The following is a 23,402-nucleotide window of genomic DNA, read 5'->3' as shown; positions in this document are numbered from 1 at the left end:
CACTCACCCTCCTCTAACAACACGGATGGAGATGGTTTCCTGTAGCTCCCAGGATGTAGCATCGATGACGTCGCTGCGGATCTCGATTCTTTGGCCGCACATGCCAGGCCGGTCAAACACATACATCTATAGCATTAAAAAAATGAACACATGTAGATGTTATGAACATTCTTCACACTCTGAGGCAGACATGGGCAAACCCCTCATTAGAATGTTTTCAATGGACATGTTTGAGTAGCGCTGCTCTTGTGGCTGCCACCCCCCCCACCCCCCCACAGTACTCCCGTACCTGTCCCCCATGTTTTTTGGTCCATATGTAACTGAAACTGAATTGCCCCTCTGGGACAAATAAAGAATCTGAATTTCAATCTGAATTGTAGCATAAACATCAGAAGGATTAATGTTGACAGTGCACTGACTCAATGGATAAAAATTCAAAAGTTTAGCCAATATTCAAAACAACAGATTCATGAAGTGTGCCTAATTCAAGTTCAACACTAATCTTCTCACGGCATCAAGTTTAAATGTCTCAAAACAAGAATCGGGGATTTTTAAATGCTAAATTGAAAACGTAATACTCCTGAAAAGGTCAGAAATTTTCAGGGTTGAATATGTACAAACACACCCTTCTGGTAAATAATTATCCGTTTTAGAAAGACTTATTAAACTTGCTCAGGTTCTTACAGCAAACACGTTGATTTCTTTCAGGTCTGAGCCCCTGGAGCTAGGGAGAAACCTAAAGTTAAATGTCAGCTCCACCTTTCGTACTCAGAATCATCCTTTTATATGTCAGCAGTCATGTAGAAGCAGGCCTGACATTTTGAACATCATACATGATGACATTCGAAAAGGCCAAAGCCGAAGGTGTAACACTGCTCTCCTTTTTATATCCTCCTATAATAAAAGATTTCTTACCCTTCCTTAGGGAGGGCTGGTGATGGTCACAATTAAGCAATAAATCAATGTATTTTATTGCAATAACAAAATATGCATTGCTGTCTCATAATGATTGCACTTCCTGTGGTGTTGACCTTTGACAGCATGTGCAGACAAGAAAAAAAAAAAAATGATGGGTTAGCAACTTTTGATGTGTTAGCATTTGGCTTCACAAGCTTCCTGATTTACAGCAGTGGAATTCCAAGCAAAGTTAGAACAGCAGGAAGCAATGCAGAAAGTAAGGCAAGGAAAATGTATTTGTATAGTGCATTTCATACGCAAGTTAATGACCTTTACATGATCAAACAGTGCAACAGAAAACATTCACCAGCTTAAAATTCAAGTAGAAAAAGTTGTTTTGATTAAAGTTAACCTCTGAAATGAATAAGAAAAGTGGAAGTATGCTCAAAAATATTCGATTACACAACAATGTTATATTAAAGTTGTTGTTTTTTTCAAAAATTTTGATTAAAATTTGTATTTTAAATCTTTTATTTAATTCATTAATTTATAGCTTTATTATTCAAATCACTGCTACTGTCGTTATCAAGGTTCAAGGTTTTTTTTTTTATTGTCATTTTCATGTTAACATAAAAACAAAATTTGTTTCTCGGGACCAGCAGCAAATAGTTAACCAAAATATAGTGCAAAATAAACATAAGACAACAGAAATAAATAATATAAATAAATAAATAAGAAAGACAGTACACACAATACACACAAGTACAGTAAAAATAAGAATTATTCCAATTATAATAGAATTATTATCATCATCATTTGTGCCCATCTTTATATTTGTGGGGCCAATTATTCCAGATAAATGTCTTTATTTAAAACAATTGTCTGCAAAAAAAAGCACATTGTTGTTTTATTCTTGATATTTCATTATTTACATATTTTGTATAGTGTTGGATTTTAAAAGGTTAAATTGGCGTAAAAATAATTTTATCAGGTAACGCAAGCACCTCTGTATTTCCATTCAAATACTTTTAATCTTTTCCCAAATTAGGAACCAATCTGGGCACTTTTGGAAGCATTATCGACGCTGGAGTTGCTTTCACACAGCTCTCTCCCATAGACACAGGAAGGAGGCGGAGCCCTTCCCGTGCATGGGCGTGGTTCCAGCGTCGCTAACTGACACGCTCCCAGCATCTCGGAGAGAAGTGCTTGTTTTTCCATGATTTTGAGACCTAATTTTATAAACTGAGCTATTTTTTTCATCTTTCAAATTTGACTCAAATGTTTATGTGGTATGACAAACTGATAACATAGGGGTGGGCGATATGGGGGAAAAAAAAAAAAAAAAATCATATCACAATTTTTTCTTTGTAAAATCACAATCAAGATTTTAATCACTATTTTAAAGTTATTTACCAATAAAACAAACCAATTCACCTACTCAAGATCATCGTCCTAAATGGAAAAAAGGAATAAATGATAATTTAAGACAAGGTAATTTTCAAATAATTTTTAAAATTGTATGTAAGCAATTTCTCAAACTAGTTCCAAGTAGAATTAACATAAAATAAAAAGGCTGATATGTTCTTTTAGTCAGTCTTTTTACTTAGTTTAACTAAAGTGATGTATCATTAGCAACACTTGCTACATAACAAGGCAGCATATCAGTCTAGTGATTTCCATTTGCTTTTTAGGTAACACACACATATTAATAAAATCCTACTTTAAGCAGCATTTGAACCCCTCATTTCACACAGTTTAGACAATAATATCCTTTACAAGATAAAACGTTACTGCTTTGGTTACATTAGGCCTGGGTAATATGGACCAATATTCATATCTCAATATTTTTCCTCAAAATGGCGATAGATGATATAAACTCAATTATTTTATTTTTTTCAATAGTTTTACAAGAAAAACAATAATGGGTCAAAGTCAGTGGAAAAAAATGCCACAAAGACCCTTTTATTAATCAAGAGCAGCTCAATATCAACATTTTATGTCACTTTTGACTTTTTCCTTCATTAAAGCTGAAATGTGTGATTAAATTATGTATTGTTGCTTCTTTCAGGGCAGCTCTGAGTTGCTGGAAGTCACATTCAGGACACTGTCCCTTTAAGAAAGTGTAAACAGCCCCATGAGCTGCAGCAGCAGATCTCTGCTGAAGAGTTACAGAGAGTTAGTTAGAGAAGAGAAACATGCAGTGTTTCTTAAAACGTCTCTCAGTGCTTCAACACTCAGAATTGATAGAGTTTTACAAGACAGACAGACATCTGCACTGAGCCTCTGACAGATAGTCGCTAACACAGCTGACTGCTCGTGTCCGTGCACTGGGGGTGAGGGGGAGCGGGGCGGGGCGTACTTCTGCCCCGTTTAAGCGCTCAATAATTCTTCAGTCTGTAACGCTGACATGCTGACTAGCAAATAGTGTGATTCGGCAGATAAAAAAAAACTTTTGAATGTGCTGTGTATGGACCACAGACATGACACAGACATGGCACCGCGAGGGTTAAAATGTGAACATATTATCTATATCTAATATCGTCAGATCGCACACCCTTATGATACATTTATTTCTGCTTCACACAGACTTTAAGTGGGAAATTATAACCTCATAAAGATGAGGAAAAATAACCAAAGTAAAATAATGATTTATTGAAAACATTAATTTTGACTCCAGTGGGGAAAATAAAATGTCAAAAATGGTTTGACCTTGAGCAGAAGATGAAGGACGGTAGGACTCACCTTTCCTGGTCGAGGGTTGAGTTTACCATGTTCTTTTGCCTTTGTGAGCTAAACAAACAAAACCAAAAAAACAAATATATTAATAATCTATAAAACATCAAGAACCTGTTATAATTGACCATTTTCTCGCCTCCTTTTCTGTGGAAGTTTAAAAGAACTACCAAGATACTTCTGCACATTCCACACATTACAATCAGGCAGGTTTGTGCAACAGGTTTTAGGGACATCAAAGGAGATGGAAAGCATCCCTCCTGACAGAGACAACCATTATTTAACATCTACGTGAATGCATTCCTACACTGTGCTGTTTAACCTGATGCTGATTGGAGTTTCACTAGAATCCTGCAAACAGCAACAAGCACAAAGCTCGTAGTGTCAGTAGCTGAAATGTGTGTGGGTGGATTGTGCATCTCTTGGAATAATGCCCAGATTGAGTGACTGACCTCAGCACGTTAAGTGCAACCTCAAACGTTTGTGCTGTAGTGTCTCCTCCACAGTTAATGTAAACTACTTTAAAGCATGTAAAGTATAAGTGAGGCAGGTTTCAGTTCAGGGTCAAGATGGCATCATTGTCAGTGTGTGAGAGTGCTCGTGTCTCAGGTGTCGCTGGGAGATCTGGAGGAAACTGGTTACCATCAGGATCATGTTACAAACCTGACTCTGAAGCTCCATCTTAAAAAGGCACTGTCCTACTTATCTTCAAGAAAACCCAGATATAGAAATTTGAAAGGGGGTAAGACTTTACTTCCGCTCCTGCCTGCATTAATGCTCAGGTTGGTAGTTATTCTAAATTCTGACTGGAATCTAATACTATTACATAATGCATTTGTAATATTTGTGTGTTTTTTTTTTTATCTATGACCACTGATTATTTCTTCATCATGGCACTTGGGGCAAGAGTTAAAATTTTTCTACATTCTTGATAATTACATTTGCAATATTTGGAAATGATATATGCATTTCAAAAGACAAATGCAAATATTTTTCAACACAGGAAACATTTTAGACAGATGTTTGTATAATATAAACAAACACAAGTTTTGTCTAGATCATTTTTTTTAACTGCATCAGGCATCAAATTAAGGGAAAGATGTTCAAAAATCCTCCTTAGGATTATTCCTAGTCTGCACTACAGTTGGCATCTGTCAAAGTTGGTCAAAAGTCAAATGAATACACAGAGCTCTGCATGCTCCGCCCCTACGGAGAAGCAGTAGCTTGGATTGAAGAAGAACTGAACCAATGAGAATTATGTTTGGAACCATCATCATCATCATCATCATAATTTGCATTTTAATTACTTCACGTCGATGGCACAACTTCAAAGATCTTTATCAGCAAAGCTCATGTGGAATTTGATTGATGGAAGCCCCAAAGCAAAATTTAAAGCCGCTAGATTACATAACTCACATTTTGAAACTGTATCTATTCCGTACGTCATCCAAAAGTTGATCTCAGAAATCCTCCAATAAGAATTTACTCACAAATACATGTCAAAGGTTAAAATTGCTTCTCGTAAGTTAGATTTTAAAACATTTTAAAGGGTTTGGTGAAAAACGGATCATGAGAATTCAACTTCGGAGAAGTTTTGCACATTGCATTCTTCTATGGGACTCCAAATCCCACAATGCAAAGGGGAAAAGTGTCTTTAATAAGTGTTTTTTGGTGTTTTCTCACCAGACAAAGACAGCGATTTTCTTGACGTGATTTTTGTCCTGCTTTGTTTATCATATTTCCTGTGATATGACGTCACTCTGACATCGGCTGCATTTCAATCAGAATCAATCAGAAGTGTTTTCGGGCTCACACTGGCATCAGTAGTGGATGAAAATAACCATTGGATAAAATATAGTTTAAAATTGTGATTTATGTGGTTAAGCAGCTTAATCCATAGCTTGATGACAACATGCTATTTCAGCAAAACAACACTGGTGGAACTCAATGAAAGTCAACCAGAAAAACTTAAATTATACTCTCACTTAAGTCAAATCTACATTTCATTAAAATGTATCTCTGCAAATTCCCTCCATGAAACCTCACAGCATCGTAAATGTTCTTTAGTATTATTAAATATGACAAAACTGCATCTTTAATTCGGGGTGGGTACCTCACAATACGATATGCGATACAAAGCTCACAATAACGATTATCTCACGATATGACTGCGATTATCGATATATTGGTCAGAAATCAATCTACAATAATCTATGACATAAGAAAAAAAAGATTAAGTGAAAAAATGCAATTTCTATTTTACATCTCTGAAAGACAATACATTGAAAAGGTGTCCTATGAACAGTAACACTATTTTAGTGCAACATTTCTGTAAATAAGTGTCAACATACCAACGTAAACAAATAAGTATCTCCAATAGCATTCATTCCACTCTCGTGTTACACAAGTGCAATTCTGTCGAAATTCTAGGTCCTGGTCTTAAATCAACAAAACCTGACCTACGCGGCTGAGGGACAAATTCCGAAACAATGACAGTCACAGAGATGACAACAGAGAATGTGAAGTCAATGGATCAGCGCTGGAATTTAAGTTAAAAAAAAAACCAAAAAAAAACCAGGGAATGTTGACAATTCATTAACTTAAAGCAAACAGGAAGCGAAACTCTGGGTGCAGCTTATTTGCATAGAAGGCCTCAAACCAAAAGTGTTCTGCATAAGTAATTAAATAAAACATCTTGCTTTTTACAGAAACTGTGGCCCTCATCTAAGTACGAAAACATAATGACTAAAAAAAACACACAAAAAGACAGACTACACAAAACTACAAAAATACACACCACAACAAAAATACATACTGTGAAGCTGGAGAAGTACATCTGGGACATCTCTCTCTGTTAGCTTTACTGAACCAAACATTTGCAGTAACACAGCAGCTGTACTAAAAAGCTGTTTATCACATAAAAATAATGAATTCAAGTCCATAATTCAGACAGAACAAACAACACTGTTGTTGGGAGGAATGTGGCAGAGAAAACAACTGTTAATGCTTAAATACTAGTTCATCGGAGAACAAACAAACACACTGGTCAGTTTCACTTAGTTACATCACAGACATGTTTTTATTCAAGCATCCGCCTCATTTTAGGTGCAGTTTGTGGCTCTGATACGGTGTTCATACAGCTCAGCCTACATCAAAAGGGGGGAAATATTTGTATTTTCTACATCCTGTATTATCTTACAGGACTGAGACTCACTGTGTTGGTCTGTCCATTAGATACAAATAATCAGAATGAATCTATCCCTTTATTTCTCTCCGGTCAGCTTTCAGATCCGATTCACGCACCAACGTGCACAGAGAATGACCCGCCGATTTTGAGAGGCATCTGGCTGCAGACCGACCCTGTCATGTACCAACCCGCTCATGTACCCATGTGACCCATCGACAGTCTCATGTACCCACGTGAATCTGTGATTCTCTAACAGAAGGGGGCAGCCTAGCGTACAGCCTGCCGGAAATTATTTCAAGATGACGATCCTCTATTTTTAATGGTACAGTGCCCGTTGGAAGTATGTATTCATATAGTGGGGGTTTAAGTAGAGTTGTCAGTTATGGCCAAATGAGTATGTGTTTGAAGGTTGGATGTACAAAGAGGTGTATATACTCTGTACTCTGAAGTGTTATAAAGGGGTTTATTTGCAGGTGCAAAGTAAAATAGCTTGTGCGATTTCCCTGGTTTAATTCTATGGGACATACGCATGATAAATTTGTTGTTTTTTTACTCATTTTTATATTCATGTTGTTTGGTGTATTTTTCTGTAATGTATGTTTTTTGGAGTCATTATGTGTATTTTTGTATCTTTGTTGTCTTTTTGTGCATTTATTTTTTTTAGTATCCTAGTACTAATAACCTGGTACCAACCTGGTTAATCGTTCAGCATAAGTTACCATGACGGTTTACTCCGGTAAAAAGTTAACCAGTGTCGTAGTATAGGATAGCAAATAAATCCTGGAAGTTACCTTGATAAGAGGAAATCTAGCTTCATAGAACAGGAACAACAGAACACAGAACAACGAAAATACACAAAATGACAAAAAATACCCAAAAGACTCAAAAATACTGAAAATGACACCAGAATTACACAAAACGACTTGACTGGAAATAATATGGCCCTCAGATCAGACAATTACCTCTTTGTGGCCCTCAGTGTGATAAAAGCTGCCCATCTCTAAACTAATGCAATGATTCACCTTTGATACAGCGATGCATCCACTCATCAAAACTGTGATTATACATTTTATCACTTGTTTCACATTTTTCAACAGGTGAGCAGTGCAGGTTCAAATCCGGATGCTCAAAAAAAAAAATGCCTGTTTTACGAGCGGCCAGAATGCAGCCCTTTAAAACATTGAATCACTAGGGTTTAAATGGTCCCAGCCAAGTCCGGAGTCAAAACCAGATGTCCTTATAGTAAAAAGCCTAAACTCCACTGACAGAGTAAACATGTGAGGGCACTGTCACCACACCCCGTCATAAAACAAACCAAATCTAGTTGGATCAATACAGCCTTAAGCTGTTTTTCTTATTTTTAAAATGTCATTTCTGTCCGTACATGTCACATTTAACTACCTTATCTCATCTCTGTACAACTCCAAAAAATACATGTGTGTCTTCATGATGAGCCACCCTCAGGCCTGGATCAGGACCAGAACAGATGTATGAAAAGTTCAACATTAAAATACTACTGGCCTATAGTAATCCTGCTTTCACCCTCCATTTCACCTTGTTGGCTAATCCTTTCTTTCCCAATGTCAACTTCACCTCATCACATCGAGACTACAGTGTGAAGTACAAAAGAAGGTGTGGCTGTTGTCTTTGGATGGGTGGGGAGCTGAAAGCAGACTTAAAAACAAACAGTATCAGAAAGTTTAAATTATAAGAATCCAGGCTTTAGCCCACATTGTGATTAAGTGTCGAAGTTTTAAAGATATTCAGGACAACCTCCATCTCTTCTGTAATCGAGCAAAGAAGAATGAGGCCATAAACACAGCCTTACTGTTGTAACAGAAGCCCAGTAAAACACAACCTCTGACACTATGATCTACAAAGTTTGACACCAGTGATAATGGTGTGAAAAGTGTGAGCTCAGATGGAACGGCTCTCAAGCTTATTTGCACAAACGACAACATAAGCCTCTAACCTTTCACAATAAAAACCCCTATAAGATAATGAAGGCTATACACACAAATGGAAGACTTCCACTAATCCTGTATAGAAACATCAGAAAACTGCTAAAAATCTTAACTTTTAAGAGGTGTGTCACGGGAATTAGATGTAAACTCCAATTCAAGTTGCTGAGGTCGAAACAGACTAAACTGTCGCATTTTATAAAACAACACAATTAGTGCTTGTCACAACATCTACCTGCCGCTGTCTGATGGATGGTGTTTTGATTCTTAAAACAGCAATAACAACAACCAATAAAAGGTAATGGCAATTCATCATCAGTGAGAATTAGCCTAAAGGCTTTTAATGGTAGTTGTTTTTAACTAAAGATTAAAACTGGATGAGCATGGGATATTTAAACCCATTGCTCTTCCAATTTTTAATCTTTAGTTAAAAACAAATACCATTAAAAGCCTTTAGGCTAATTCTCACTGATTAATTGCCATTCCTTTTTATTGGTTGTTGTGATTTCAGTTTTAATCAGCCATTTAGGCAGATGAACTTTGGTGTGTGTGATTTGATGCCAAAATGGTGAAATATCAAGTGTACCAACTGTAAACAAAGTTATCGCACTTGACTTGTTCGCTGACCAATTGTTTGTTTTTGTAACCACAGACAAAATTAATAATATCTGAGTGTGAGAAAACATTGCCTTCATAGGAAATTCCTTCCACTGTAAAAATAAAAACAAGGATCAGGTTTTAATAGCAACATCATCATAAAGCCTCCCATTTAATGCAAGTGTGTAGAGTGTGTGTATAGACATCCTCTAATTTATACCTGGTATCTTTTCATGCATGAATTCTTAAAAATTGTTCTCTAAAAGTGTAAAATTTCCAAAATTTTAAAGTCTTTGAACTTGTTTGTCTATTTGTAAACTTTCTAGAATGTTATTTACCTTGTAGTTGCGGTAGCTGGAGATATATTTATTACCCTATGGAACTCCAGAGAGTGTCTACTTTGCAAAAGTTTATATAAATCTATAAAAAGATCCAACTGACATTTAAAAAAAATGACTAAATACTCACATAGGCATCGGGGAAAGCTCGGTACTTTAAGACCAAGTTCTGGTCCGACTCTTGACTCTCGAACTGAATCCCTCCATGCATGTTGGGGTGCACTGACGACTGGACCCCCATGGGTCCATCAAGACTGAGGCTCCGCTGCTGGAGGGGGGCTCCCAGTGTCCCAGGGCCAACCCCCATCCCAGAAGTTTGGCTAAGCATAGATAAAGCAGAGTCTGTGTTGGTGAACGGTCTTTGAAAGTCGATGGAGCCGCTGGGGCTGAGGATTGTGGTGGGGCTGTTGCTGGCAGGTGGGGACCCAAGTGAGGAAGGCAGACTCATACGTCTGTTAAGGTCTTCACCAGTGGCAGAGGAAATGGGGGGTTTCATGTAGAAGGAGAGGCGCTCTGAGCGAGCCCCTGAAAGGTCAACGCTACCACCCATCTCACTCAGCTCTTGTGGTCCAACACTCATGCGAGAGTTCAAAAGTCCTGCGTCAGGCAGAGAGCTGGTTCGCAGTAGCGGGCGATGGGAGTTTCCGCTTTCCATCGTCGGATCTGTAGACGACGCCCTGAGGTTTCCAAACAGGAAACTTTTGTCCAGACGAGAGCTTTGGTTGGAGGTCAGAGAGGCGGCGTTTCCATTGGGCAGCGACGATTGGAAATCCTCAGGGGAAGAATCAGAAGACGTTCTCATTACAATACTGTTAGCCAGAGATGCCCTAAGTCGTAAGTGCAGATCTTGTGTTCCTGACTGTTCCTGCTCCTGTGGGTGAGCAAACATGAGGCAAAATTAATTCACCCACAAAGTAAAAAGTAAATAGTTACTACAGAAAATGTGTTGTTTTTCTGATCTCTTTGTTTTGTTTGTATGTAGAGGTAGATGCAATAAAGCTGGTTTATTTTTGTACATTTGTATTGTTTTATTTTTTTCTACTGTAATGTGTGTACTTGTATTTAATTGACAGTCTTACTTAATTATCTATGTTTTTCGTCTCTCTTTTTTTTCTCTGAACCTCTGTGACACAAGTAATTACCCCCTGTGATAAATAAAGTATTTCTGATTCTCATAAGAAATTAAAAGGATAATGTAGACTTATCCAACTAATAATTTGGAGGTGTTGCTTGTGTGATTAACCCTGCACACACAGAGTAAAAGGGTAAGGATAGTACAATACCTGTGCTGTCTTCATCAGTTCCAGAGGTGTCAGTACGTCTCTGACGCTCTTTCTTAGTCCCAAGTTGGCAGGCAAAGTGTACAATCCATTCAGGGACTCGGCTGATGGGCCCATGGACTGACTCTTTGACAGGGGGCTTGAAGAATCCATGAAGTCTATCCCGTGACTAGGGCTTGAAGCATCCTCCACGATTGGCGGCAGCGAGGACATGAGAGATGGAGCCGGTGGGCGCAGGCTCATCCCTCTGGGCCTGAAAGACGGTTCCATGTTCTTGAGTGTATCCATCAGGTTGGCCATGTCACACTGGCCTGGGGACTCTTCCTCAGGGGAGGCAGGGGGAGTGCAGGGATACGCTGCAGGGTCGGGGATCAGCTCCACATATGTGGCCTTGAACACTCCAGTGAACGCCTCGTCGTTGTCTTGTTGCAAACTCTCCCAGTTGTTGTCATAAGTTTGAGTGCTGAGCGAGTCAGATACAGGGAGAGGCTTGGAATCCCACCGCAACTCTGCCTCTCTCTCATCCCTCCCCTTCCTTTCACCAGCAGGTGCAGCCAGCTCCTCCCACTGGTGCTTCAGGAGGCTCCTCCTCCACTCATCTTTGGGCTGCTCTGCAGGATCACCGTCACGTCTCAGATCAACTACAGTGCTGTCACTCAGCCTATTGTCGTGCTCGTCAGGAGTGGCTGGAAACGCATTGCTGAGGTGTTTGTACGCTGGAGCCTCGGGGAGGCTGGAGGGGGTGGAGGAAGAGCTGTAATTACTGTAGGAGCTCTCGACTGTGCTGTCACTCAGAGAGTCAGAAAATGAACCCTCCATTGTATGTGGTTGATAGCGAGTATATGTATACTCTGAGGTGACATCTGTTCCATTTTGCTCCTTCACTTTATTATAGTCCATTTCCAGGGCTGGGTTTGTTGCATCTGTATCATTCTCACTTATCAAAGACAGTTTATAGAAACGCAGCTTAGAGTCACTCTCTTTGGGGTCAGTGGAGTTTCTTGAGGTGAACCTGGTGCTCAGGCTGCTGTAGCCAGGATTCATTTTGGCCTCTGAATCCTCGACTACCTGTGTCTGTTGGCTTTCGGTCTCAGAAACCTCTGAAACTACCGAAGAGTTTCTCAAAACTGTCAGGAACCTGGAGAAATAAAAGACGTTAAAAAAGATTAGAATCCATGAACAATATGTGTTTAAAGTGTGAATAGGAAATAAGACAATGATGTCATGTTAACTACTTAATAAACATAAGCTTGAGATTTATTTAAACTAAAGTAGGCGTGTGCAGGGTGGATTATGTACACAGTCAGTCAGATGACTAAAGTCACTCAAAGTAAACACTTTTTGTGTACTATGCTGAACTAATTTGTATTGCATGGTCTTGCAAGCCATTTTAAAGATAATAACTGTAAGATTCATAATTAAAAGCACAAACTTAAACAAGTTAAAGCTCTTTAAAGGTGACAGGTGGCAGCAAGAAATCCTTTCTAATGAGTGCGTTAAACAAATACCTCACAGTAGTTCTTACACCATGCCTGTGTGCGTTACAGCTCGTAATGCTGAAAGCTCGTAAAACTACTAAAGCAAGTTTTTACCAACTGTTATTAGACCTGCTATCAGACAAGATGGAAAAATGGCATAAAATACAGCTTCCACAAAATATTTCGCTTTGAAAATGGTTTGTGTTGTTTCTCTGCACCTAATCAGCCTCATTCCAGAAGGCTGGTATTAACCCTTTGGTGCAATATTTGCTGGATAAACAGCAAAGTAAAATGTGGAGGAGGTTATGTTTTTGCCAGCGTTATTTATTTGTTTCTCTGAGAACAGTAACTCAAAAACTAATGGGCAGATTTTAATGAAATTTCCAAAATGCAAAATGGGATCAGGAACAAGTAATTACCGGTAGATTTTTTGGAATGATCCGGATCAATATGCTGATTCTGGATCAGTTTTTTTTTCTTTTTTAAATCCAAAGAATTTCTCTCCTTATGGGAAACATTTCAAAAATACAAATCTGGTTAGGGATGCACCGAAATGAAAATTTGTGGTCGAAGCCGAATAAAATATAAACGCTTGGCCGAATACGGAATACCAAATATCAAATGCGATTGTTTTTCACAATTTTTTTTAAATAGTACATAAATAGCCTAGAATACATTTTTAGACATGTTTTTTAAAGAAAGTAAATGTTTATTGAATATTCAGAATTTTAGATATATATTTCGGCTACCGAAAATTCGGTGCATCCCTAATCTTGGTTCATGATTGACCAATATTTATGAAATTGGTCTCAGTCATGTAGGGTTGGTTTCTTGATCAACTAAACAAGTTTCATCTGGATTGGATCCAGATTTTATCGAAACTTTTTTTTAAAATACGGGGGTGCCCATACATTTTGACGTACGGTATCATTACCAATAGGAATAGAAAATTTCAATATTTCAACAATAATCATTGGATAGCTGAGTTGATGCCACATTGGAAGTGTGTCAATAGATTCGTAATAATTATGTAACATTAAGGTGACAATGCAAAATGGAGGACCGCTATAGCATAGCTGAGGTCCATGGGTGGGATATACCGGGCATCGTCCCGGTGGGCCGGTCCCGTTAGCTATGTTTTTGGGTTTTTCTGACGAGCGAGTGGAGGAAGATATGGTAACAGGTGGCCAAAAATTCACCAAAAGCAGCAAAAACATTGTAAGAAGTTAGTGTAAAGTGACTAAAATGGGCCAAAAGCAGTCAAGAGTGGCCAAAAAAAACCCCTGCTAAGGTCTGCGCTCTCCAAGTACCAGTATGTTCTAGTTCTTTGTTCTATCCATTCCACCAAATAGTCTGCAACCAAGAGGACATCGCTCCCTCCCCTTTACATTCATTAGTGGCTACAGGTTTTCAACGTGAAGGAGTCCTGACCGCAACGTTACTGAACAATAACTGGATCATTCTAGGTATGTCAACTGTTGAAAGGCTGACAAACAATCTGCAGATGGAATGGAATTCTGTGGAAGAACAAGATACTATCTGAAGGCACTTCAAAAAAATTTTAGGGAAAAACAAGGAAATAATCCACCACACAGAATAAAAACAATTTTGACCCCGATAAACGTTTATCTAATGCTGGCTTGGGATATGGACACGTTTAAGGCCGGGGGTATAATCTACACTAAAATGTAAGTCTTAAAGTGTTAAAAAAAAATTGCTCACTCAGTGATTTGAGATGAAACATGGCACAATAACTACATTAAAGCCAGAGCCACACCTCACAGCGGCACCTGAAAACTTTGGCAGCAATCCCAAAGCAGTGTTTAACATAGCACACATACTATATCTGTTGTCTCCACAGAAGCAATTTGTGAGCGCAGACACACCTTTACACTGTAAACATGTTTTCTCACTTCAACCTCGGAGGGCCTTTGACCTGCTTATTTTAGCCCCTTTTGACTTCACCCAACCCCCACCTGATTAATGAGTGAGGGATCCATGTGTAATGAGGTTTTCTTTGGAGAGGGATGATGATATATTGAATTCATCTGGGAGCGTCTAGCACTTGTCAACAGTAAATTACCGAGAAAAAGTCTGGATAATTGTTGGCAGAATATTTTCATAGTCATGACCAAAGGAGCTCCGTGGCTATTGGGGAGTTACGTAAAATGCTTAATTAGTTGCTCAGCTGTTCCAAGCAGCAAAAAAAAAAAAAAAAAAAGTCTAGAGCTTATTTTAAGCTACTTCTGTTTAACAAAAAATAACCGACAGTATAAAGAGCTTCATAAAGAGGGTTTACCTTTCATGGGAACAGACCAGAAAGCTCATCAATGACCCTATTTTATTGAGTAAATAATATATATTTAATGTGGTTTTTACTAGTGACACACTGATATTGGAATCCGGTATCTGATGTGATACAGAAATGTGTATTTGTACTTGTAAAACATGCTCAGAGACCGACACCACTGACAGTTTGGTTGTGAAAGAACAATAATTATATGGCAGCTTGTGCACAGCAAACTTGTCCAGCAAATAATAAATCAATCACAATAAATCAATGCACTCAGCATCAGTGTGTGCAAATCTCAAAGTACTTGTGTCAGAAAAAAGTGGTATCTTTTAGTTTTAATTGATAGTGACAATTTGGAAACTGAAAATCTGTTGAAATGTTACAACTTATTATCGTAACTCGATATTCAGTTTTAAACTACGCTCAGTTTGTAAAGCCAATTCAAAAAAGTACAAATGATCTTTGTAGTGAGTTACAATTCAGTATTAAAGGGTGATGATACATCCCAAGGACTGACTAGTTTTGAGAAATCCAAGTAAGCAGCTGCTAATGCGATACGCCACCAATCACACGAACAAACTGCATATGTGGGCATTTTGGGGATTTCAGCCACAGTGTTCACATGTTTTTGACTCATCTTATTTCAGCTCCTTTGTCGTTGGGGCTATCCCTTTAAGGCTAAATTGTTGAGAGAAGAAGTCACCTGCTGACGCTAGAACAGTGGTTCCTAAACTTTTCCCAGTCCCGTACCTCTTTAGATATTTAACCTAAAGCCATGTAACCCCTAATTCTGCACACTTAAAAACATATATCAAATACAATGTAGCCCGACCGTAAAATTTGTCCTAGATCTTGTTGAGGAATAACGTATATAATAAGACAATAATAATCTGTAAGCACACAAGAAAATGTCGTATTCAGAATTATCACTTGTTTGCTTTATTTAATTAATTTGCATACAGTCATTTTCAGTGAAAAACAAATCTCTGTTTTTGGAAAAAGAATCTACCTAACAGTTGATTAAACATATCCCAGTAATAAAACATTCATATTGATCACCCTGAAACTATGAAATACAACTTACTACAACTATAATGAGAAAGGTGAGTTTGAGAGGATGCTCAGAACTACTTTTTTTTTAATGAGATTGTTTCCCTGTCTGAGGCTGTATGATGTATATCTAACACAAGCACGATAGTCAGTCACAGGTGTCAATCGATCACGAAACGGCAGTTTTTCTTACATAGGCCAATGTGTAATTTATGGTAATGCATGGAGGCTCCTGACTGCTGGTCAATTTTGATTCTAGTTTCCAATGTTGTCACTAGGGATGTCCTAATACAACTTTTTCACTTCTGATACGACACCGATATTGCAACCTTAGGTATTGGTCGATATCGATGCGATATCAGCACCAATCATTCCTACTTTTATTACTTGTTTTGTAGTGTGGAATGTTAGAAAAGGCTTGATCAAGTGATGTTACTTAAACGCCAGAACAACAGTCAGCAACAGTAGGTATGAGAAAAACTGACCCATTTTATTGTTAACCAATTGATTACATACATTTTAAACTTCAACATAATATCTACTGTATTCTACAATTGAATATATGTCATATATATCTAAGATTTTAGATGCAGTCCAATAAAATATATATTCGTTTTCTGGCTAATATCCGATATCAACATCGGATCAGACACCCCTAGTTGTCATGCTGTTTTTTTATTTCTATTCATGTACCCCCATAACAATTCCTGCACCCCTGGGTCTCTAGAGGGGTCACCAGCAGAAAAAAAAAACTATTAGCACCAAAGTGATGTGAGGAGAAATGTAATGCCTTCCTGTAGGTCCAATGGAAAGTCCCTGCTAAACCCAGACACTTTTTTTTTTATTACATAATCATGCTAACTCAGTTCTGCAAGTTCAATCTTGCTTAGGAATCAGAGAGAAAGGTTAGCATTTAGTTTCATCATCAGACATCTGACAATGCATATTTTCTAATTTCAAAAGACTTAACGGAGCTCTGAAGGCGAGGCCAGATACTGTATTTACCTTCTAAATTATCTGTCTCAGTTGCCTTTTGGGTAAAATACTTTGGCTGAAATTCAAGTAAAAAATCTCCTACTGACAGACTTTAACACTTTGTCGAGTACTGTACAGACGTGTTTGCCAAGGTGGAAGTCAGTCACAGACTGAAACGTAAATCATGTTATAGTAAGCAACTCTATTAAAAAAAAAAACCTGGAAAAACGAGGATAAACCACATGCTCGATCACAATTGTCTAGCTACCGTCCATGATAACAGAGTTTTAAGTTTGGGAATCGTTCCAAATATAATCTGACATGTCAGGTTTTGTTTATTTTTAACAATCTTGAAGCGCAAAAGTGACATTCGTCACGTCTAGGTGTGGTTTTCTCTTTGTTCACCTGTTCAGCTGACAGAAAGCCCATCACCACAAAGGAAATTCGTCACAAGTTTGACATTCTAGCTTCTAAGTAAGGTGTTGCACAGCAGGCAATCAGTCCTACATGAAAGATGAGCAAAAAGCAAAAGAAAGAATGTTGGGGGTGAATATCTTCTTCTAAAAAACAAATTTTTTTTCTGCAGAAAGATCCTGAAATATTAGTGGCCTGTTTCTTAGAAATGGAGCAGGGCTTGAATTGACAAATAGTAGTCATGGAATTCTTTGCCTTTAATGTCACACCTTCACCAAGTGTGTACACAGTTACAACAAATGTTTGACTTCGAGATATCTACAAAAAAAAAAAATGCATGACATGCATCTGCTGCCACCTTGTGGTCATGGCTGATAACATGTATTGCACTGTAAAAATGTAAAGACAAACACAGGAGACAAATGAAAGAGTCTGGCTTTATTACTGACAGAAATCCGTCTCCAAACCGTTCCATAAATAATCAGGCTTGTCAACACATGTCCTGTAAGTAAATTTTCCAGTGTCGTATTGTCTTCATTGTTTGATGGAACAAAACAAGTGATGAAAAAACTCATCTACTCGATCTGAAGCTTTCAACACCAGTGCTAAGAATTTCACTGGAAAAATGCATCAAGAGATCAAATGCCAAACACAACAACAACACACACGCATTCAGGGATCACCGCACTGCGCCAGAGAAATCAACTTTTAGATCTACAATCTAATGTTCAATGAGGCAAATCTTCACCTTGAACCACAGGTGGTTGTTCTACTTCTAGGAACAAATATTGGCATACAATTGCCTTATCTAACATAAATGTATGTTACACAACATTAATTCATACACTAAAATACAGGGGTTATATTTGAGAAAGGTCGGGTGTTGAGCCCTAAAATAATTTTCTATAATTTTAGTTTATTAAATAGTTTTCACACTTAATATTTCAACAAATATATTTTTGTAAAACGTTTTTTTAAAACAATTTTAATTTAATGTAATTATTAATTTATAGACATTCCATAAATGTGGATTCATGTGGATTTGTTGGGTTTTCCCTTTTTCTTAAGAATTTTATACTTTGATTGCGCTTCAAGAGGATTATTGTTGTAATTTGTGCTATATAAACTATATAAATGAAGTTGAATTGAATTGAATATATTCTATTGTTCAGACTGAAATTTTTCTTTTTTAAAGTTTTATTTACCATATAAAAAGTGGATATATACAATAAATAAAATATAAACAAAAAAATACAGTACAGTATTACCTAAAGAATCAGTGACACAAATAGCTCCTTATCTATGTATATTAATAGAACTGATTTAACATTTTGGATGTGTTTACACTTTCTGGAACCTTACATGCGATTTCTAAAGTAATTGCAAAGACATGACCTGTATATTGAGCTAACAGAATGATGATGATGAGGTGGACCAGTAGTTTTTTTTCATTGGTCTAACTTAGGGGTCACCAACATGGTGCCCGTGGGTACCAGGTAGCCCGCATGGACGATGTGAGGTGCCCTCTGAAGTTCTAGTCACTAGTCAGTATTTAGTAGATTTAAATACTGCTGCACATGATACAGTTTTAGTATTAAATTACCATCTTTAAATGTTAATTTTCACTGAAACATTGTGACAAACGTTTTTAAGTTTTGCAGATTTGGTATATGGCCAGTGGCATGTTGAAAATAATATGATATACAGTATATATTGAAAAATTTTAGAAATGTTACATGTTGTACAATTAGTTGAAATTTGTTTGTTAGTAGCTAGTAAAATATTGAAACTTAAACATTTCCTACCTTTTTAAGTTAACACTAGCCTTCCTTATTATCTTACTAATTCAAGTGAAACCATGAAAATTTAGCATTTAAGAAGTGGTTCACAAACTGGTAGCTTGTTTAACTATACGGTATTTATGAAGTATCTCACAGTTTCAGAAAGGTTAGTGACCCCTTGTCTAACCTAAGGATAACGTCACACACATGCTGTTGCAAATGGGTGTGTTCCAGCTGCTATGTTTACGAATGTGTTGTTGAAGCTGACAGCTCATCCACAGATGTCCTTCAATTTGACAAACGCTGCAACATCATATTTCACAGACTCATTATGTTACTGCGTTCAGATGTAGTGAACGTCACCCAACTGTACATTATACAGGCTGTGTTTAACATTACAGCAGTACTGCTAGGGTCGGATGTTACACATTCCAGCATGACACCAACTATTTTTACATTTTAAAGTTGTTTTTTTTTTTTTTACTCACCCCTCATTCAGGTTCTCCTGGTTCTCAGCTGGACAAACTGGGGTCTCTGGCACAGCCTCTGAGACAGGATGGCATTCGTCTGCGTTCGACCCCGACGGGAGGACTGGCACCTGTTCGTGCACCTTGCAGTTCTTGTCAGAGCTCTGAGTAATTGGATCCACCCACTCAATGCTTGGTGGAGTCCTATTGTGCTCAGCCTCCGTGGCATCTGATTGCGGCTCGGTGGAGTGTGTCAGATTGCCCCTGACAACCTCTGTTGCACCAGAATCGTGTGTCAATGTGGGGCTTGTGCTGCTGCTGCTGCTGTTGATGGTTATGCGTTCTTTGCTCACCTCACTTTGATCTCCCTCTACATGCTCGGACAATTGCTCTTTAGTCTCATTAAGTGTGGGTCTGACCACATCTTCCTCTGTTGTGTATCTGTAAATAGTGTGTATATACTCTCCTCTGTCAGACACACACTTTCCCCCCTGGCTGAGGAGGTCCTCCACTTCATGAACATTGTATTTAATTTCCGAGCTGGCACTCTCGTTTCCCTCTGACCACTCCTCCCCGTGCAGCTCATTTGAGGGTGGAGCAAAGTCACATACCATGAGTGTGTTCACCGGCTGAACCGGTGTGGCCAGAAACTCCTCCTTTCTCACCTTTTCCACCTCCGCTTGGGTTTGTGGAGGAGTTACGTGTGCTTGCTCATTCTCTAGACTTGTGGCTTCACTGCACAAAGCACTACCTCCTGTTTCTGCTTCAAACATCTGACCTCCAAACTGCTTCTGCTGAACCTCCATCTGGTTGCTGTAGACTTCAGTTTCCGTTTCACCTTCATTACGCTCAATTTTAACTATTATAACCTGATCCCTCGTCTCCTTTTCTCGTGCCTCTGGTGGTGGTGTGAACACATGATCCAGTCGTGCATCATTTTCAACATTCATCACATAAGCCTGATCTTTTGCAACCATTAACATCTCTTCGTTCCCGCTCTCCACCATGTTGTCCTCTTCAGCGCTGTAGTAAACCTCTGTGGTGCTGCCGTCATCTGATCCAACACTCAGATAGGTCGGACTCACAAGCCCCTCGTGTACATCCATCGATCCAGAGCGGTCGGAAATGCTCTCCGTTCTCACTTTGATTACAATCCCCTTTGCTTCAGTCGGGCTGTCTGATGCAGCAGCGGCAGGACCGTCACTTGTTTCGGCTGTGACGAGCTGTTTGATAAGAATCACACGGTGTTTGGATTCTGTAACTTGAGTATTGGTCTCTTGGGATGTTTCAGAGGTGGAGAAAGGAGGGGTGTCGTTTTGACTCACAGTGACTGACCTGAAACTGTTGTGAACAAAGCCACGGCTGTCTGTTTTCTCCTCTGTGAGGGATTGGCTCAGCTCTGAGTGGGGGATGCTATTACTGCTAACAGGCTCAAAGCTTGAATCTAAGGATGATGAAGGATACTTGTTGTGGAAATCTGCATCAATACGCTGAGTGGAAACTGCAGTTTGTTCATTGACGGAGGAGAAACCATCAACAGAGTCATTAATTTGTTGAAGAGAAGAGTCAGACTTGTCCAAGTCCTGTATCTCACGGGGTCTGATGTTGCTTTCCGTTGGCTTAGAGGAGTGTATGAAATTAGTTTCTGTGTGGCGCTCGTTGAGAATTTTGATCAGGACTGGTTCTCTTCTGATCGGCGAATGACTTTCTACAGCGTCTGCTTCTGATGACTTTGCACTGAAAGATGCTGACTCATCAGTCACATTAGGAACAGCAGGATCGGGCTCGGGCTTAGAAGACATGTAAGAATGCACGATAGTTTTGACCATGAAAGACTTTTTATCAAAATCTGAGCTTCTTAACTCAGTATTTGTTTCTGGCGACATTAGCTCAGTGGATTTTTTGACAGCATCCGATTCACATGACAGAGGAACACGAGACTGAATGTAATTAGTCTCCGTGTGGGACTCGTTGAGAATTTTCACCAGAACTGGTTCCTTTTTCGTTTCTGTGGGTTTTTTCTCTGTGGCGGTTTCTTCCGTTTTTTCAACGAGCGAGGAAAAGCCGCCGTCGACGGCATCATCCCTCCTGCCACCAATGGGGTCAAGATAAGAGGTGGAGGAAGCACTAGAGCGCCATGTATTGGTCTCTGTGTTACAGTCGTATGTGGACTGGACCGTGATCTGCTCCGTTTGGGTGTTGCTATGTTTCGACAGGCTGTGATATTTGCTTGAAGGGTTCAGCATTGAAGAAACCACCTCAGAGGTGAAGTTTTGAGGGAAAAGTGAGTCGTACAAAGCTCCATAAACTCCGTCTTGGATGACGGGAGTATTCTTCTCGCCGCTGATGGCTGATGATGTGGTGATTCTCAGAGTGTCACTGACACTATTGGTAGTTGACACTTCCTGATGGTCAGTTGTAGCATCTCCACTGAAGGACGACTTGTCATTTTGAAGTGTAGGAGCTGAACTTAAGACTTCGGTAATGGTTGCTTTTTTATCGTCAACAATCGTAGAAATCTCATTGCTTGACATTTTGCCGTCAGCCATGTCTGAGGCAACAGGCTGATGATTGAATAAAGCACTACTAGAGCCGTCATCTTTTATAATGGGCTTTTGAAAAAGTCCTTCGTCAGTCAGACTGGTGCTGACCAAGTCGACAGCTGCTGGTTTGAGACTTGAAGGCTCTGGCACGATTGGTGCAGGGTTGGATTCAGATTTAACGTCATCCTCAGACGTTACGACAATACTTACAGTCGGGACGACAGATTTATTCTTTCCATTGCTTAAAACATCAGAAACAACGTTTTCCTTCACTGATAAATCTGGATCATGCAGCTCAGTAATGGTAGCGATCGGTGCCTCCAGTGGTTCTTTGTGAATATCAAAGCCATTTGTGAGCGACTCTTCAAACTCAGGTTGGGTGAGAACGGGAACATCTGTGTCCGATTGGTTTGTGAGAGCAAAGTACGACTCGGAGTGATTTGTATTTACTGGCGGAGGAGAAGGAATATCAAACTTAGTGTTAGTATCAAGCTCTGGTTGGGACATGCTGAACTGTCTTGTGCTGGTTGGATCCAGTTTCATTTGACTGAGGTCCTGGAGAGTCTGAGAGAAGATCAACAACACTTTCACTGACAAGCCAACAGAAGATGCAACGTTGCCACATTCAAACAATTGTTCCAGTTGCTGCAATTTTTCATAATAAAATAACCAAGTCACTTTATGTACTGTGTAAGAGCCGTTCTATCTGCTTTGCTAAACAAACAAACTTCACAGCAAACTTCACAGCAAACTTCAGAGCATACCTGAATATGTATATACATATTCAGGTATGCTGTGAAGTTTGTTGGTATATACATCAACCAACAGTTACCTCATGATTGTGACTCCATTCAAATTTACTACAGTATTTATAACAAAACTGACTTTAAAATTGTGTGAAAAAGCTTAAATCAGATGTGGTTACACACAAGTTTTTGTTCACATATAACTAATGACAGTAAAAGGCCTTTAATTAAAAATTCTAATAGTGTTTTAATACAACTTTATTCTTCAGTTACGCCCATTCCTACTGGTGGTCATCTACATCTGGAGCCACATCTGTGCTTAAGCAGTCCAATGGAAAGGTGGCCTCTAATATCACTGATAAACAGCAAAAATGTTACCTTTACACAAACAAAATTTAATTTAAAAAAAGAAAATGAGTTTTACTAAATATCAGGAGAAAAAAAGACTAAATCAGGTGATTTATTGAATACAGTTAAGATTTTAGTTTTACCTCAAACTGGTCTTCAGGACCTGGGCCATTGAGAACAAATGTGCTTTTGGAGAGATTTCCCTCCTCCTTCTTCTTTTTCTTTTTAAAGGCCAACGACAGGGTGGAAAACTTTTTGGTCTTGTGGGAATCCAGGTCTGAAATGGTGATTTCTTTATCCTGAGAGAAAAACAG

General features: G+C 38.7%; 1 protein-coding gene across 2 annotated transcripts in view; it reads right to left on the bottom strand.

Moving 5' to 3' along the window:
* The window catches only part of crybg2 (crystallin beta-gamma domain containing 2), a 58,639-nt gene that overhangs the window by 12,974 nt on the left and 22,263 nt on the right, over positions 1 to 23,402 (bottom strand). The window contains exons 3-8 of one of the 2 annotated variants that reach the window (XM_028461037.1): positions 23,232 to 23,387; positions 19,473 to 22,558; positions 10,997 to 12,131; positions 9,844 to 10,584; positions 3,640 to 3,687; positions 8 to 126 (exon numbers count right to left, since the gene is read on the bottom strand). In XM_028461037.1, the coding sequence (XP_028316838.1) occupies positions 8 to 126; positions 3,640 to 3,687; positions 9,844 to 10,584; positions 10,997 to 12,131; positions 19,473 to 22,558; positions 23,232 to 23,387 (5,285 nt within the window). The remainder of the gene's footprint in view (positions 1 to 7; positions 127 to 3,639; positions 3,688 to 9,843; positions 10,585 to 10,996; positions 12,132 to 19,472; positions 22,559 to 23,231; positions 23,388 to 23,402) is intronic. The other variant, XM_028461038.1, reaches the window with a different exon arrangement.

The sequence above is a fragment of the Gouania willdenowi genome, chromosome 11 (genome assembly GCF_900634775.1).
Source record: "Gouania willdenowi chromosome 11, fGouWil2.1, whole genome shotgun sequence".
Classification (NCBI taxonomy): domain Eukaryota; kingdom Metazoa; phylum Chordata; class Actinopteri; order Blenniiformes; family Gobiesocidae; genus Gouania; species Gouania willdenowi.
This window is presented reverse-complemented; position numbering and strand designations above follow the sequence as displayed.